The sequence below is a fragment of the Eucalyptus grandis genome, chromosome 9 (assembly GCF_016545825.1).
Source record: "Eucalyptus grandis isolate ANBG69807.140 chromosome 9, ASM1654582v1, whole genome shotgun sequence".
In the NCBI taxonomy this organism is placed as follows: domain Eukaryota; kingdom Viridiplantae; phylum Streptophyta; class Magnoliopsida; order Myrtales; family Myrtaceae; genus Eucalyptus; species Eucalyptus grandis.
This window is the reverse complement of record NC_052620.1, coordinates 31,619,929-31,637,684: the sequence shown is the minus strand read 5'-3', so window position 1 is coordinate 31,637,684 and position 17,756 is coordinate 31,619,929. Positions and strand designations below refer to the sequence as shown.

General features: G+C 40.2%; 1 protein-coding gene across 2 annotated transcripts; it reads right to left on the bottom strand.

Moving 5' to 3' along the window:
• Positions 1–2,088: 2,088 nt before the first annotated feature.
• Positions 2,089–6,011, bottom strand: LOC104419295 (senescence-associated carboxylesterase 101). 2 transcript variants are annotated; one of them, XM_039302252.1, is made up of 4 exons: positions 5,879–6,011; positions 5,324–5,684; positions 3,335–3,877; positions 2,089–3,084 (listed from the first exon to the last, which is right to left on the bottom strand). In XM_039302252.1, exons 1-4 carry the CDS (start codon positions 5,905–5,907, stop codon positions 2,287–2,289), a joined length of 1,731 nt encoding a protein of 576 aa, XP_039158186.1. In that variant the 5' UTR covers positions 5,908–6,011; the 3' UTR covers positions 2,089–2,286. The 2 variants fall into 2 exon arrangements, with proteins under 2 accessions (XP_039158186.1, XP_010029225.2); XM_010030923.3 differs by having other exon boundaries at positions 2,089–3,078.
• Between the last annotated feature and the right edge of the window lie 11,745 nt (positions 6,012–17,756).

Here is a 17,756-nt window from a genome sequence, read left to right as displayed (position 1 = left end):
TGAATGGGTCGGCGACCTTCCTAGGGACGTCGCAAATAAATCGACCAAGTAAGGGATGGGCGCGCGCCCGAGGATCGGGGCGTGACACACGGCGGCGGGGACGAGCTCCGATAGCTCCTGGAACGCACGAATTGAGGCTGAGACGTAGCTGGGCGTCGGCCAAGCGCGGGCAATGGCGGACCGCGAGACGGTGAGCGGCGACGGGCGGAGGCGTGCGATCGGCCCGACGGTGTCTTTGCCGGCGTCCATCCTGCATCTAGGATCTCGAGCAGCAAACGAAGATGGAGAGAAGGCTTCGACAGCAGTTGAGGAGGGTGAGGAAGGCGGAGGGCAGCGCACGCGGCTGAGGAGCGGCGATGGTGTGCAGCGAGCTCCGGCGAACGAGCGTCGGCCGCGACGGACAAGCGGAAGGAGGGCGTCGGGCTGGCTGGTTCCACACGCAACTCCCTCTCTCTCCCCCCTCTTTCTCTCTCTTCCCAAGCTTGAAGATGAAGTTGGTTCAATCTCCCCCCTCCATTTGTCAAATTCTTCTTCAATTTGGCCAACCACCATGACATAGGGTGATGTCATCTTCCACTAAAATTCAAATCCTCCACAACTATCTTCAATAGGTCCAATTTCATTTTCTCCGGGCATAAGATCTTATACAACCAATTCTTCAATTCCACTTGATTCTCTTCCAATTGAATCAAATTGAAGTCCATAAAATTAATCCGATGTCACCACACCTCAATTCACATCTTCACTTGTCCATAGAACCAACTTAAGTCCTGAAAGCAAGACCAAAGGCGGGCTTACTAATTTCTCGAGCTAAAATAGCCATTCTCGGATTTAATTTGCCAAAGAACTCTGATTGCTTGAAAAATCTTCCAAATATAAGCCAATGATCCTGAAATGATTTGTGACACACCCAGACTTCCAATTTCTGAATTCGATCTCAATTCCACGGTTAATTTCACTTCGGCACGATACTAGCGCGGCCCAACCTACCGGATAGCCTTTAGAAATTTTCATGCATTTGACATGTGGTTGATCATCTCAAGCCACAATGTACATCTTTGAAACATTGGCGACTTTCGGTTGTCGGGGTAATCTCAAGGTTTCAAATACGAACACAGGTACCCAATCGATAGAAAAGTCGATCCGGTGCCGATCGACACGAATTGTGCGATCTGGTGGAATCACCCACACCTGATCACATGCCTCTGTCGAGTCGACCTATCTCCGATCTTTAATCAATTTTAATTGTGCCATAATGACCCTTGCAGACTAGCTTGGTCGAAAGGTCGCTTCATGGTCAAATTCTCGAGTCGGATGCATTAGAAACTCTTAACAGCTTCACCCGATAGACTAGTTTCCACATGAGTGGCCAACTCAAGGAAAAGAACTATATGCGTGCCAACGAAATGCCCGTCTCAAATTATTAAAAATAGAATCGGAAAATCGGGATGTTACACAAACTGATAGAGACCAATTCCTAGAGAAACTGCACAAACAATATGCCAATGTGCTAGAGCAATTGAAAGTTGGAAATAAAGGAGCTAAATAGCTGGATGACATTAAGCCCCTGCGATTTGAAAACCTTAGCTTCAGCGAGTTTATGGTAGTCGATGAATGGCCGGAAGATGTCAAGAAAGCAGTGGACAAGAGAAGGATGGACCTCGTGGCCCCAGAGGTTTCAAGTTCAACTCCATGCCCAAGAGCTATTGATGCCTCCATCAGAAGCAAAACCGACGACAGATGTGAGAATCCTCGTAAAGCAGAAGCTGGAAATGAGTAATCAATTCCAGTGGACTCACGGAGAGATTGTTGACTCATCTTAAATTGTATTTGACATGATTCAGTCAATTTCTCCGCTTCAACAAGAGAGCCTCTTGATAAATAAAAAATAAAAAAATAAAAAAATAAAAAAAAAAGCATCAAAAATGCTCAATTAGGTAGCAGCTGCCTTTTTTATTTTTTTTCCCGGTTTTTCTCAATGCTGTTTTGGTTGAAATTGCTCGTTTCCATTATGGTCTTGTGCTGGATGTTTTTCAACCGAATATGAACCAGCACTAAGCGAACAAACATATGAGTAATTCCTGAGGAAACATAAAGTCTTGCCTTCCGAATCAAATTTTTGAACTCACGATGACCAATAGTCCAATGATTATCCAACTCGACTCAAGCAAAGCAAAATCAACATGACAAGCAAGACCAGCACATTGTTGCTATTATAATAAACTTCAGATTACATTCAAATTACCCAGTTTATTCATCTGTCATGTGAAATACTGAGTCACCTGATTAATAACAGTGATATTCTCCGTCGTTCATGTAACGAATGAGTTCCGAGTTGTGAGAAGTTCCCATCAATTGCTTGCTCAACACGTCCTCATACTCCCTCCACCATTGCATGTAACTGCTGCTTTCCAAGAAAATATCGGAAGTAACTGCACGGCTCTTGAGCAAACCCATGACATACTTCTCGAAGTCGACTAAGTTCTTTATTTCTGCACCGTTCGATCCACCGCTGTTCAGCAACCTGCATGTTGTCCGCGCCTCCTCCACATGGGCCCAGAAACATGAATCCTCTGTGATGCTGGACGTGATCTTCTTCATTTTCGAATTGTTAGGGACACTATTCTGGGGCTTTTTCTGATGTTCGTCCAGCCACTGTTCCAATAGCTTGAAGTGCTTGGATCTTCCGTTAGATATGTAACTTCTGTTGCCCCATTTATAGTACTCGGCTATGTGGAGCGGCTCAACCATCCTCCGGTAATTTGTCCCTGCGAAGAGCCAGCGGAACCGCATCCGTGCTTCTGGTAAATGAGGCCTCTTCTCTGCCTCTTCCACCACAGATTTCCAGTACATCTCAAGCTCTGTTTTGAACTTAACGACTTCATGGTCACGCTGAAACATTTTGTTCTTGAAGCTGTCATAGTAACCAGGACTGTGGTCATTGTCTTCGCATTTCTTCTTATACCATTCAAAATAAGCTAGGTATACTTTCATTTTGTTCAACGCCTTAGCAGGATCCAATACTTGATTCTTTCGTTCTAGGATGTCTTTTTCAGGCATCCACAGAGAATCACTATCCTGCAGCTGCCATGACAATGAATGTTCAGTAGAAGTTCCAAAGGGTAAAGCGAATGCATTCATAACAAGGGACAATTCAGGTGGAGCAAATATTTCCTGGTTAATAAGTATTTGAAGCTAAAAGTGGGGATACAGTTCATTTTGCTTTAAATGGCAAAGCACAACTATCCTACTGGTTTTGACTAAAACAAGTGTTAATGCCCTTGTGAGATGTATTCACAGCGTGCACACCAAAGAAGGTACAACAAACAGTAACCTGAATTTGCATAAGGCCAATTGCTGCAACTTGTGCATTTATCCCAGCTTTAAATGAATCAGCATCAAGCACGCTAAACGCAGAATGGTTCTTGCAAATCAATCGCTGTATAAGACATTCAATGACGCTCTTATAATTGAAAATTTGGGAATCTGCAGTGCCACCATTCCTTTCCCGGCTCATCAGGGTGAGTATGGTATCAGGGGCTTCAAAACATGCACCACCCGAATCAGAACACAAAAGAAATGTTCCAAAAGGCCTGTATAGACTCCGCTCTGCAGTCGACAGCAGAAAGGGTCTGGGGAAACAGTCATCCATATGAGCCACATGCAAGAAGCAAGAATTCCATGTCGAATATTGAGATATGGCTTGTTGGAAGCCATCATCCCCAATGAGGGATGAACCGAATGTGATGCAAAGTGGACGGTTTTTGGTGGCTGAATCGAGTGTGCGGAGGAGCCATAGCGTGAAAAGAGAGGCAATGGATCCGCCCAAACAACTTCCAGTTATAATGTGTGGAATAGACTTGGACGATTTTGCGACCTGCATCAAAAGCTGGATGAGCATCGACAAACACAACTCTATGGGGGCCAGCCAGGTTTTCTAACTTGCATTTAGTCAGTTTTGCTAACATAAACACACTCTTTCCCTTTGATACTGTTGCGAAAAACAAACTGATAATAAAATAAACAAAATAAGAAAATAAATTGGATATTAGATTTATACAGTTCGGTCGATGTGATCAACCCCACGGAGAGGGCAGCATAAGATTCCAATTAGATCAATCGATATGATAGAGACTACAACCGTACTCAAATTACTTTAACAATTTCCAGCAGCAAATTGCACTCATTAACTCATATAGTATTCAATATCACAATTTCTTATGAAATAATTTATAGGAATTCACAAATCTTACATAAGATTTATTAGTTTCAAAACGCCTATAACTTCTTCAGTATGCAATTTAGGAGCATGCGATACAAATGATTCTTACGGACAAAAGCTCCTCTGCTCACTAATGGTTAAAAAACTAAAGCCCACCTCTTATATATATTATTTGGATGCAAAATAGAAAACCTTTTTAGCAGGCTCAATTAAGAAATCCAACTCTAATGAGGATTTGTTGTTACTTCATATATTTTGGTGAATCAAATGTCCAATCAAGCCTTTTCATATTTAAATTGCAAGTCCTATTGGGATATGGAATTTTCATTTGGATTGGGTTTCTTCATAGACTCAAATTAGAGACGTACACTCAAAATCATTGTGATTAGATCAAACCAAATCTCGAACCAGCTTTTGGTCCCACTAGGATAAGGGGATTTGTGACGGATCACTTCCTTATAATCTAGTGAGCTCCGATGAGTAACTTTGAGCAAGATTCAAACCTAAGACATCAGGCTTCTTGGGACGCAAAGCCTAATCACTTTACCAACTCAGCCAAACTCCTTCGGTTCACGCACGTTCAATAAATCAACAATATTTCCTAGGGCCAGATGGGAATTATCCAAATGCAGAATTTAATTTGCTGTCATATCTTGATTCATTCAGAGCTGCATTGGTATGCTTAAGTTCTACTAAAAACAATATATACCTTTTCCTCTTCTCGGCCAGGAATGGGATTATTTTTTAATCAACTGAAAAGAATGGAAAAGGCAATGGGCCATCAATGCCAGAGGAACTGTTCAGACCACTGACTGACTGCTCACCATCAACCATTTTGCCAAATGATTCAATTCAAACTCCGAAAGAAGCAAATAGGGGAATGTTAATCCACTTTTTCCATCAAATAAAGCTAACGATATGCGAAGAAACAACTCAAAATGGTCATCAATGAAGCAACTATCAGAGCAGATGCAAGCATCCCACAACCCACTTCAACAAGATCTGATTCCTAGAACTGAGACCAACTCGTGTGATCTTTCGCAGCGACAAACAAAATCTCATAAACAACTCGAAAAGAAACGAAATATAAAAGGGAATTACCTGAGCTTTCAGGGGGCAGAACTTACTATCCCGGAGAGCGTTGAACAGAGAAATCGCAGCTTTGTTAATGCCAAAAGACGGGCTGTCCTGGGAGCAGAGAAACTGAAACTCAGAGGTCTCTGATGAAGACGAAGGGACCAAATCAGCCTCTTCTTGGAGATGACTTGCAGCAACTAATGGGGTCACGAAAGCAATGATTTTGTATTCCGGGTGTTCGAACTCTTGGATCTTCACGGTTTCCGAAGATGATGGGCTTTGGCTTTGGTGATTGCCGTCAATCTGGGCAGAGATTGCAGCCCATGAATTGCAAAGAATATCGGAGGACACGACCAAGTTCGCCAAATTGAGTCCGTCGCTAAATCTGCAAAAACAAAAGAAAAAATCATCAAGAACAAGAGACCAACTGAGGAACAAGAAACAAGAACACGTCCTCTAGGAGGCGAAACGGGTCACTGTATTTTGCCGAATCCGAAATTGGGTCTCTTTCGCTTTCGGAAGAAACTATAAAGTCGAGAGCGATCGAAGAAGCATTTTCTCTTTTGTTTCAAAACGTACAGAGGTTTAGCAGCTCGAACAGAGTCCATTGTCGGAGCTTCCTTATTGGGCTGCTGCTCTCGCAGAACCGGCGAGTCGACGAATGATTGAGTCGCGCCTTCGTGGAGCGACGATGAATGAGTCGCTCCATAAATTCCTCCATTGACGACCAAACCCGAGTCAATGGCCCGGTCTCTTTATTCTTTTCTTTTTTTTAAATTCATGGTACGATCATAGGGAAATTTCTCCAAAAAGGCACGCGTTCCCATCCGACGAAGGAAAGCATAGGGAAATTCCAAAATAGGATCAAAGTGTCATCTTCTTCTTAAATAATGGCTCCAAGTGAACATTATTTTAAATAAAGACTTGAAGTGCCATCACTTTCTCAAATAAGAGCCTAAAGTGACTGTTATTTTAAATGAGGATGTAAAGTGACTATGTTTATTTTAAATAAGGACCTGACTTTTTAGCGATCAAGGTATTTTCATCATTTGTCATTTTCCGACTTTTTTTCCTTTCTTTTTTTTTTTTTTCTTTTTTTTTCTTCTTCTTCCTCTCCGCTAGTGGCCAGCCGACCACTGGCGATGCCCATAAAGGGTTGGGCGAGGGCCACCCATGCCAGCCACAAGCGAGGGATGGCCTCGCCGACCCTTTATAGTAGCTAGCGAGGGCCGACCTCGTAGATGGCCCCTAGGGGAGGGTCACCATGCCCAAGCGACGCCATCCCTCACCTGTGGCTGGCGTGGGTGGCCCTCGTCGGCAAAGGTGACCCTTGCCCAGCCCTTTGTGGGCATCACCAATGGCCGACAGCCATCGACGAAAAGGAAGAAGAAGAACCAGAGAAAAAACAAAATGGGAAAAAGTCAAATAACGAAAATACCCTTGACCAGTCGAAAAATTTAGTTGGTTGGCAACCGGCGAGGTTGGGTCTTTATTTTGAAACAACTAAAGTCATTTCAAGTCCTTATTTGAAACAACCAAAACCACTTTATGTCATTATTTGAAATAAAGTCTACTTCTAGTCCTTATTTGAGAAAATAAAGGCACTTTGAGTCCTTTTTTTAAATTTTCCCGAAAACATATTCTTTCTTAAATGCCATAAGCCGTTCTTTTCTTCTTCTTCGCGGCCCTCCGAAGCCCACATATGGCACAATGGAAGAAAGAGACTGATTTCAATTCAAAGGCATATTAGGAACTCATTGTTATAGATGAAGTCAAATATTTGTTTTTAGGGGCTTTTTTTTGTCTTTTCTATTAGATTTCCTTTTAGGTTAAAAGTGGTATCTTTATATTAGCGATGAAAAAACCCTAGCCGTCAAGACGCTGAAAAAGGAAATAGAGAAGCAAGAAAGAGAGAAGAAAAAGTGAGTTTTTTCTTGATAAGGGTTCTCAATCTCTTTGTGCTCGATCTTGAGAGAAGATCATCGTTGTATTCCAACTTTTCGAAGTCTAGTAGATTCGCAGAGTGCCTCGCGCGGAGACGTAGCCCCCAGTTTGGGTGAACTTCGATAACAAATTTTCTGGCGTGTTCATCTAATTCTGCTCTTTTATTACTATATTTTGTCTGGTGAATTGCTTGCTGTTGGAGAAATCTCTCTAAAGTGTTTTGAAGCTGACAAAACGTTTCTATTAGTCTAGTCTGGAAGCTGTGCAGACCCTTGTACTATGAGTCTAAAGACTTTCATATCACCAAACTCAGCACACAAGTCTCAAGACTCAAAATTATTCTCATTAACAGTTTCTAATCTAGCGACAAAGACGATCCAGAGCTAAAGTGTTTGGTTAAGGATCTGGTCTTATCGAATGGAGAAGATCTCTTGGTTGGATTTGATATAACGGATTATTTATTCGAAATCAAGATCGTTTGAAGATCCGATGATTGACGAAATATTCTTGGAAACCAAGATCCTGATTGTATGGGCGAACAGGATTGATGGGCTATCGACATGTTCCTTTAATAGCTCGAATGACCTTCTTAATTGATTCTGTCCAACGGGAAGATTGGAAGAATTCCTTTGGTAAGTGCCAACGGGTATGATGGCATAAAGGAGTATAAAAAGAAGACGTTCAGTTATTTCTAGTGTGTGCTCGATAGAGAAATTCCAGTCCGAAGCTCCTTGATTATTAGTCGATTCATATTGAGCGAAACTGTACACACAAAGAGAGTTCATACTTAGTGATACCTTGAGAGAGTGTGGTAGATCTTCTACACCAAGAAATCAAGGAAGAAAGGATCTGTAATATCTCTTTGTTCATAGTGGAATCCAGCCAGTGGGCTGTCAGTGCAGAAGAGTGGACGTAGGCTTGAAATAAACCGAACCATTATAAACCTCGTGTTCAATTTTCTCTTCCCTACTCTCAGTCTTACTTTGATTGTTGTTTGTTTATTGACGAGGAAAAGTTATCTCATTTCTATCAACTATCTAGTATTGTGCGATTATCATTAGAAATTACTCATTATACCTATTCACCCCCTTTAGGTACTTATACTAGCTATATCAATTGGTATCAGAGCTCGTTTACTCACTTTATTTGAAGTGTTTTACTTCAGAGTAAAAGATCCATGGCTAGTATGCTAGCTCCAGGGCTGGTGGAAGGTCAAAGCAATACCAGACCTCCTTACTTTGATGGAAAGGACAACAACATCTGGAAAAACAAAATAAAAGCATTTCTTCGATCAAAGGATCCTTTGGAATGGGACGTTGTAGAAAAAGGAATCACTCCTAAAGTTGCATCCGTCTCAGAAAGAGGGAAAGAAACTGTTGAGACCAGCGGAATGTCTCAGGAAGAGATAATCAAGAGACAAACTCTTGATGCAAATGCTATATATTCTTTATATTGTGCCTTGTCACCTATTGAATATAACATAATATCTTCTTGTATTACAGCAAAAGAAGTCTGGGATAGGTTACATATCACCTATGAAGGAACTGATCGACTAAAAGAGACCAGAATCAACATCCTTCTCGGTCAATATGAAGCTTTCAAAATGAGACCTGGAGAATCTATAACTAACATGTTTAGCCGTTTTATAGAAATTGTAAATGGTCTTGAAAATCAAGGACAACCAATTTCTGATCCCATGAAGATAAACAAGCTACTGTGTGGACTCTCCAAGGATTGGAATCACATAAAGACTTCAATAAGAGAGACGCAAAGAATCATGCCACTATCTCTGTCGATGAGCTGGTTGGAACTCTTGGTCTTATGAAGTGGAACGAATTAACGAAGACGAAGATCCAAAAGGTAAGAAATCCATTGCATTAAAATCAAATGATGATTCGATGTTACGATTCGAAGATGATATGGACGATGAGGAGCTTGCTCTCATGATAAGAAGATTCAGAAAGCTTAATAGAAAAGGAAGAAGATTCAACTCAAAGAAACAAAGCTTTCAAAGACAAATGACCAAGTACGTTGATGATGATGAATCAAACAAAGATATAGTTTGCTTTGAATGTAAGAAAAAGGGACACATCAGACCCAACTGTCATCTTCTAAAGAAGAATAAAGGAAAAGCTGAAAAGTCTCGAAAGGCTCTCAAAGCCGAAACCTGGAGTGATACAGAGTGCGAAGAAAGTGATGATGAATATGCCAATTTGTGTCTGATGGCGCAATCAGACTCAGACTCAAACTCTGAATCAGACTCAGACAGTGAATTTGAGGTAAGTAATTTTAAAATTCTTGTCAAGGTTTCTAAGTATATTGATGAGCTGTGTTTTAGTCTTAAGACTTCTCTTAAAAGGATTTCCGAACTTAAAAAGGAAAATACTGTTCTAAAACAACAGGAAAATGTGTTGAATGAAAAAGTTAAATGTTTAGACATGAATGTTTCTACTCTTAAAGAAAGTGAAGAAAATCTTTTGAAAGAAAATGCTCTTTTGAAAATTGACTCATCAAATATTTCAAAGAAATTTTCAATAGGGTCCGAGAAACTTGAAAAAATTCTTTCAGCTCAAAACCTTATTTCAATAAATCTGGTTTAGGTATGACTGCGGAAACTATTCCCTTGATTGATTTTCCTAAAGTAAAAGAAAGAATTAAGCAAAGACCCTCAAGAGAGGCCTACAAAAATCATTTCAAGAAGGTTTTTGTAAAGTCTGTAGGTCGAAATGATCTCAGGTGTTCAAAGTGCAATAGCCCGGACCATTTTGAAAAAGAGTGCCCTATGGTTTGGAAACCTGTTAAGAAAACATGGGCAAATACTATTTATCTTACTAACACCAATGGACCCAAGAAAATATGGGTACCAAAGAAAGCTTGAGACTCTCTTTTAATTGCAGGTCTCCGTCAAAGAAAAGGTAAAGTGGTATCTGGACAATTGATGCTCAAGACATATGACAAGAGACTCAAATTGCTTTATAAAGCTCGTTCAAGTAAATGATGGAAAAGTCTCATTTGGTGGAAATAGCAAAGGAAGAATTGTGGGATTTGGAACTGTGAAAATTGGAAATCTCACAATAAGTAATGTTTCCCTAGTAGAATGACTCAATTACAATCTTCTCAAAGATCGCCAACTATGTGATACTTGGTTTTAAGATCTTCTTTCAAGAAGGAATATGTTCGGGAACCAAGCAAAGACTCTACTCAGTCTTTCATGGGTCGAAGGCATGGAAATATATATCTTCTGGATGTGAAACCGGATGAATCGCGATGCTTAATTTCAATTCAAGACGAAGCAAGCTTATTGCACAGAAAGCTTGGTCACATTAATATGAAGCAGTTAGCCAAAATCTCATCAAAGCAGCTTGTTCGTGGTCTACCCAATTTATCATACCAAAAGTCTGATCTATGCACCCCATGTATGTTGGGAAAGCAGGTAAGAAATTCATTTAAGCCAATAAATCATGTCTCTACTATTCATGTATTGCAGCTGCTGCATATGGATCTCTTCAGACCAACCAGAACCCAGAGCATTGGAGGTAAGAAATATTGCCTAGTAATCGTGGACGATTACTCCCGATTTACTTGGGTATATTTCCTTGCGAGTAAGTCTGAAACCTTCTCGTATTTTGAAAAATTTGCTAAAAAGGTTCAAAATGAAAAAGGATATGTTATTTCAAGTATAAGAACAGACCATGGAGGTGAATTTGAAAATCAAGATTTTACAAAATTTTGTGATGAATCGGCTTCAAGCATGTGTTCTCCTCTCCATACACTCCTCAAAGAAAATGGAGTTGTGGAAAGAAAGAATAGATCTCTTCAAGAAATGGCTAGAACTCTTTTAATCAAAAGTAAGATTTCTTCACAATTTTGGGCTGAAGCTGTTTCAACAGCGTGCTATATCATAAATAGAATCTTTTTAAGACCTATTTTAGAGAAAACCCCTTATGAGTTATTCAAAGGTAAGAAGCCTATTGTTTCGTACTTTCATGTGTTTGGTTGCAAATGCTTTATATTGAAAAATGCAAAAGATCGAGTTGGTAAGTTTGAAGAAAGATCGATGAAGGCATCTTCCTTGGATATTCTACATCAAGCAAAGCCTACGAGTCTATAACAAGAAGAGTCAATCAGTGGAGGAATCAATGAATGTCAAATTTCAAGATTCAATGCAAAATGAATCCAGTCAGACTCATCATGAAGAGTTTGAACCTGCTCCAAACTCTCCAAAGCTTACAACTCAAGAAGCATCTCAGACTCTGGAAGACCAGCATCAAATTGTTCGTGAAGAATCAAGTAAAGAAAGAGATCATCAATCAGGCAAATCAACCAATAACCGGAAGCATAAGTCCAGTCATCCCAAAGATCTCATTATTGGCGAAATTAATGAAGGAATTCGCACCAGATCCAAAAGGCGTGAAGAGTCTAGTCTTTGTGGCACTTGTTTCGAAATAGAACCCAAAAGCATAGAAGAAGCTTTATCGATGAAAGCTGAATTAAAGCTATGCAAGAAGAGCTCGAGCAATTCAAGTATCAATGATGTCCGGGAATTGACTCCTAAACCAAAAGGTAAATATGTTATTGGAGCTAAACGGGTTTTCAGGAACAAGATGAACGAGAAAGGAAAAGTCGTAAGAAACAAAGCAAGACTCGTGGCCAAGGGATATTCACAAGAAGAGGGGATAGACTATGATGAGACCTATGCACCAGTAGCAAGGTTAGAAGCTATTCGATTATTGCTTGCTTTTGCTTGTTATAAAAATTTCAGATTATTCCAAATGGACGTCAAAAGTGCCTTCCTGAATGGATTTATCCATGAGGAAGTTTATGTGGAACAACCACCAAGGTTTGAAGACCCAAAGAAACCAGACTCAGTCTTCAGACTAAAAAAGGCCTTGTATGGTCTAAAGCAAGCACCTCGAGCATGGTACGACAGACTAAGTAAGTTTTTAATACATAATGGTTTTGTCAAAGGTAAAGAAGATACTACTCTATTTATCAAAAAGGAAAACAAAAGATTTTTACTTGTTCAAATATATGTGGATGATATTATTTTTGGATCCTCTAATGAAAGTCTGTGCAAGAAATTCTCTAAGTCTATGCAAGATGAGTTTGAAATGAGTATGATGGGAGAGTTAACCTTCTTTCTTGGACTTCAAGTAAAACAATTGAAGGAAGAAACTTTCATTCATCAAGAAAAGTATGCTAATGATCTTGTCAAAAGGTTTGGACTGGAAAAGTGCAAAAAGACCGACATACCAATGTCAAGTTCTTTGAAGATAGACAAAGATGAAGAAGGGAAGAAAGTTGATCAAAAGCTGTACAGGAGTATCATCGGTTCACTTCTTTATCTTACTGCTTCTAGACCTGACATTTTGTTGAGTGTGTGCATTTGTGCTAGGTTTCAATTAGACCCTAGAGAATCTCATCTCAGTGCTGCGAAACGGATTATTAACTACGTCGCTTCATCTTCAAGCATCGGTCTTTGGTATCCTAAGAAGGGAGACTTTAATCTCCTTGGATATTCAGACGCAGATCTAGCCGGTTGCAGAGTTGATAGAAAGAGCACCTCGGGAACTTGCCAATTGCTTGGGAACAGGACAGTGTCTTGGTTTTCAAGGAAACAAAACACTATGGCTCTCTCTACAATAGAAGCAGAGTATGTAGCTCTTGGAAGTTGTTGTTCGCAAATTCTGTGGATAAAACAACAGCTACAAGACTTTGGAATTGAAGACTCATGCACCGAGATTAGATGTGACAGCACCAGCGCAATCAATCTTACTAAAAATCCAATCCTTCACTCAAGGGCAAAGCATATAGAGATTCGACATCACTTCATTAGAGATCATGTTCAAAATGGAGAAATCTCGATTCAATTTGTTGAGTCAAAGAGCCAACTAGCGGATATATTCACAAAGCCTTTGGAGAAGAATCAATTCGATATCATCCGTTCCAGACTCAACATTTTGAAGCTTGAGGAAATCAAAGTCTAGAGACTCTCAGACTCTCAGACTCAATCATTCACGGCCATAGACTGTAAGTTGTTTTAACATTCAATCCCGAAAAGGTACGATCTTTCGTTTAGTTAAATTTATTTTTAATTTCCGAGAAAAACGGAATCTTGTCTTTTCAAAAAGATAACCTCTATTTAAAAAGGCAGTAATCATTTTTTTAAAAGGACGACTGTTCACTTTCCTTTGTGACGATTGGTTTTTCCTTTTTAACTGGGTTATATATATAGTCGGATGTCTTCTCCGCTTAACTCCAAAACCCTAAAAAGGCATTCTCCTCCCAATCCTGTCTTGACTTTGTGTTCATTTTCGAGAAAGTTGTCATCTTTTCTTGGGAAAGCGAGTCAAGGAATCTTTCAACGACAAGAAACAATGTCTTCTTCTAGAAGGTCTTCAAGAATCGCAAGCAGGGGACCACAGAGAATGAGGGAGGGTCCTACCCATTTCGATCTCACCGAGGAAGAAGAGTTACCGAGACAGCAACAGAGCCCGATTCACTCTCAGCCACATCAATCTCCATTATCTACCCCACAGAGTGTGGATCAACTACCACAGAAGAAATAATCGAGGAAGCGGACTCGTAAGAGTCCAAAACCCTCTTTTATTTATAAGCTCTATCGTGCTTTGAAAAGCATAGGTACACCACTAAACTATGTGGATGCCTTCCTTAAAGACAAAGGGTATAAAAATGAGTATATCTTTTTGCGACGGATGGAGGATTTGGGAATTGCTTCCAAAGGAAAGGCTGAGGAAGCACTTGCGAACATTCCAAGTGACCCTCGTGTAGGGGGATTTAATCCGACTAACGGGAATGACGATGATAAACTGTTTAGAGAATTCCAACCCAGGATGGGTGTTGCTGCGAAAGTGAAGGGAAAAAGAACGGAGTTGTTCAAATCAAATGAACAGGAGGATTTGTTCTTCAAATTGTTGAAACGGGGGGCAATAAACCCAAGGAGCGTTGATTTTGATTTTCTGGATGCCATCAATGTGAACTTAAAGGAGAAGTTCAATCTGCTTCAACTAGAGCAATTTTGCTCCGACACCACAGACGGCTATGCACAATTGACAACATATTTCTATTCGAATCTCAGCTTTTTAGATGCGAATAGAATATCCTTCAGTGTTCGAGACCAAGACTATGAGATAGATGTGGACATGTTGGTAGACATAATTGGAGTTGAAAGAGGACGATATCAACCGATCAAGGTTTCAATCGCTCGTACCACACTGGAACTTGTCAAAGATAGGAGTACAGAAGGAAGAGTTACCTACACAAGAATGAATGCCATCAACATCTTACCGCACAAAATCGTGATCAACTGTCTCAGGCCAAAATCAACATCCAAGACAGATGTGTCTAATTCTGAGGCGAAATTGATGTATGCGATCAATTCAGGAAAGAAGTTTTCTCTTCCTCACACCATTCTCTTCCACATGTACAGAGCAATGGTGAAGGATAAGGGCGAGTTGCCTTATTTAGGTCTTGTGACTAAGATCTTCAGACACTTGAACATTGAACCTCCACAGACTCTTTGTGTTCGACCATGCGACAAAATGGTGGTGGGTTTGAAAATGCTGACAAAAATGCGTCTGAAAGAGCTTGATAAGGCAATAGAGAAGTTTAAAGTGAAAACTCCAGTTAAATCTCATTCAGACTCTTTTGCGTCAAAAAGGAAAGGGAAGGAGCCCATGGGTGCTCCATCCAAAAAGAAAAGAGCTCTAATCTTAGAGGATGAAGATGAAGAGGATGAACTCACTATCTCTGCTTTGTCATTAAAAAGACTCAGTCGTTCTGTATCCGAATCAATGGAACGACAGGAGAAAGGGAGAGAAACAGAGGAGAAAGAAGAGAAAGAAAAAGAAGAAGAGGCGAAAGAAGTTGAAGAAGAAAAGAAGCAGTCAAAGAAAAGTCTGCAGATGAAGCTGGAGAGAAAGGCAATCAAGATTCTGCTAAGCATGACCATCACTCTTCCCCAAATGAGGCCTTAGAAACAGGGGGAGATGACGAGCAAGGAAGGACTACACCATATCTTGATCACAGTGAAGGTATTAGTCACTCGCAAGCAAATCCAGAAGATATTCAGGCTTCTCAAATGCCTGAGGAAGGACATGACACCTCAACGACACATTTGCGTGATTACACCGAAGTTCCATCGTCTACCTTTACTCCATTTGATAGAGCAAATGCCAGCACGTAGACGAACAATACCGCAGATTTTCGTCGTATCCTTGATCTTCTTCTGGAAATGAAGGGTCAAATATATGCTTTGGAATGTGAAATTCAAGTCATGAAGAATGCTGGACAAGCATCTTCGTTACCCCCGTCGATCAAATGCAAGACCTCGCTCATCAAATTCAAGCAAATGCCAAAGAAGTAGAGGTGACACGTCTACGAGAAGACTTGAAGAGGCTGGAAGGCGTCGTACAGTCAATGGGAGATTTTCAGCTTGTGCGCGTTCCCAAGCAGACTTGACTCTTTCTCACCTTTTTAATGATGACAAAAAGGGGGATATTTGCCAGCTTTGAACTGAACTAAAACTTTGACTTTGAATCTGTTTTTAATTTTAGTTGTTTGGATACTCATTTTGAGTATGACTTGGGTGTGGTGGACTTGGTGAATCTGACTGACTTGAGTGTGTGGATTTGAAATTGACTTCTGCATTTATATCAAGTGTTATTGTATAGATTTACTCATGAAAGACTAACCTATTTTCTGTGGATGCAGAATCTAGTTGAGTTATTAATCTTTATGAGATATCCATATTGCTTGAGTAATGTTTTTGCAGGTCAAAGTTGTTCAAATCTACAAGAAAGTTTTGTCACCATCAAAAAGGGGGAGATTGTTGGAGAAATCTCTCTAGAGTGTTTTGAAGCTGACAAAACGTTTCTATCAGTCTAGTCTGGAAGCTGTGCAGACTCTTGTACTTTGAGTTTGAAGACTTTCAGATCACCAGACTCAGCACACAAGTCTCAAGACTCAAAACTATTCTCATTGACAGTTTCTAATCTAGCGACGAAGACGATCCAGAGCTAAAGTGTTTGGTTAAGGATCTGGTCTTATCGAATGGAGAAGATCTCTTGGTTGGATTTGATATAACGGATTATTTATTCGAAATCAAGATCGTTTGAAGATCCGATGATTGACGAAATATTCTTGGAAGGTTCTATTCTTGGAAACCAAGATCCTGATTGTATGGGCGAACAGGATTGATGGGCTATCGACATGTTCCTTTAATAGCTCGAATGACCTTCTTAATTGATTATGTCCAACGGGAAGATTGGAAGAATTCCTTTGGTAAGTGCCAACGGGTATAATGGCATAAAGGAGTATAAAAAGAAGACGTTCCAGTTATTTCTAGTGTGTGCTCGATAGAGAAATTCCAGAGTATGAAGCTCCTTGATTATTAGTCGATTCATATTGAGCGAAACTGTACACACAAAGAGAGTTCATACTTAGTGATACCTTGAGAGAGTGTGGTAGATCTTCTACACCAAGAAATCAAGGAAGAACAGTGCTGTAATATCTCTTTGTTCATAGTGGAATCCGGCTAGTGAGCTGTCAGTGCAGAAGAGTGGACGTAGGCTTGAAATAAGCCGAACCACTATAAACCTCGTGTTCAATTTTCTCTTCCCTACTCTCAGTCTTACTTTGATCGTTGTTTGTTTATTGACGAGGAAAAGTTATCTTATTTCTATCAACTGTCTAGTATTGTGCGATTATCATTAGAAATTACTCGTTATACCTATTCACCCCCCCTCTAGGTACTTATACTAGCTATATCACTTGCGAGCATTATTTTTCTAGAATCGACGTGCGATTTCTTAACAACTAGTATCAGAACTTGGGTTGGCTAATCGAGAACATCGAGGGTTTTTCGGTGACGTTCAATTGAAAGCAAACAAGATGGTAGAAGATAAAATCAGAATTGATAAGTTCAATGGAGAGGACTTCGGATGGTGGAAACTACAAATAGAGGATTATCTTTATCAAAAAGATCTCTATGCGCCACTTGAGGGTTGGAAACCCGAGATGGCGGAAGTGGATCTGACAGCAGAAGCCAGATGGAAAATTCTTGATCGAAAGGAATTAGGTGTGATTCGTCTAGGGTTGACAAAAAGACAAGGTACCACATCGCGAAAGCAAAAACTACAAAAGAAGCCATGGATATTCTAACGAATAATTTTTAGAAGCCGTCCACATCAAATCAAGTATTTTTGCTGAAGAAACTGGTTAATATGAAGTTATCGATAGAGGTTCGTGGCGAGCATATTAATAGTTTCACACAGTCACGGGTCAATTGAAATCCGCAGGCATAAATTTAGATATGAAGCTTCAAGCTTTATTATTTTATGTTCTCTTCCAAAAAGCTACAATACCGCAGTGCAGGGAATTTCGAGCACCATGAAGGATGATTTAACTCTTGATAATGCTGTGAATAGTATCATGGATGAAGAAATGCGAAAGAAAGTCTCAGGTGGAAATAATTTTTCTGCATCTACATCTT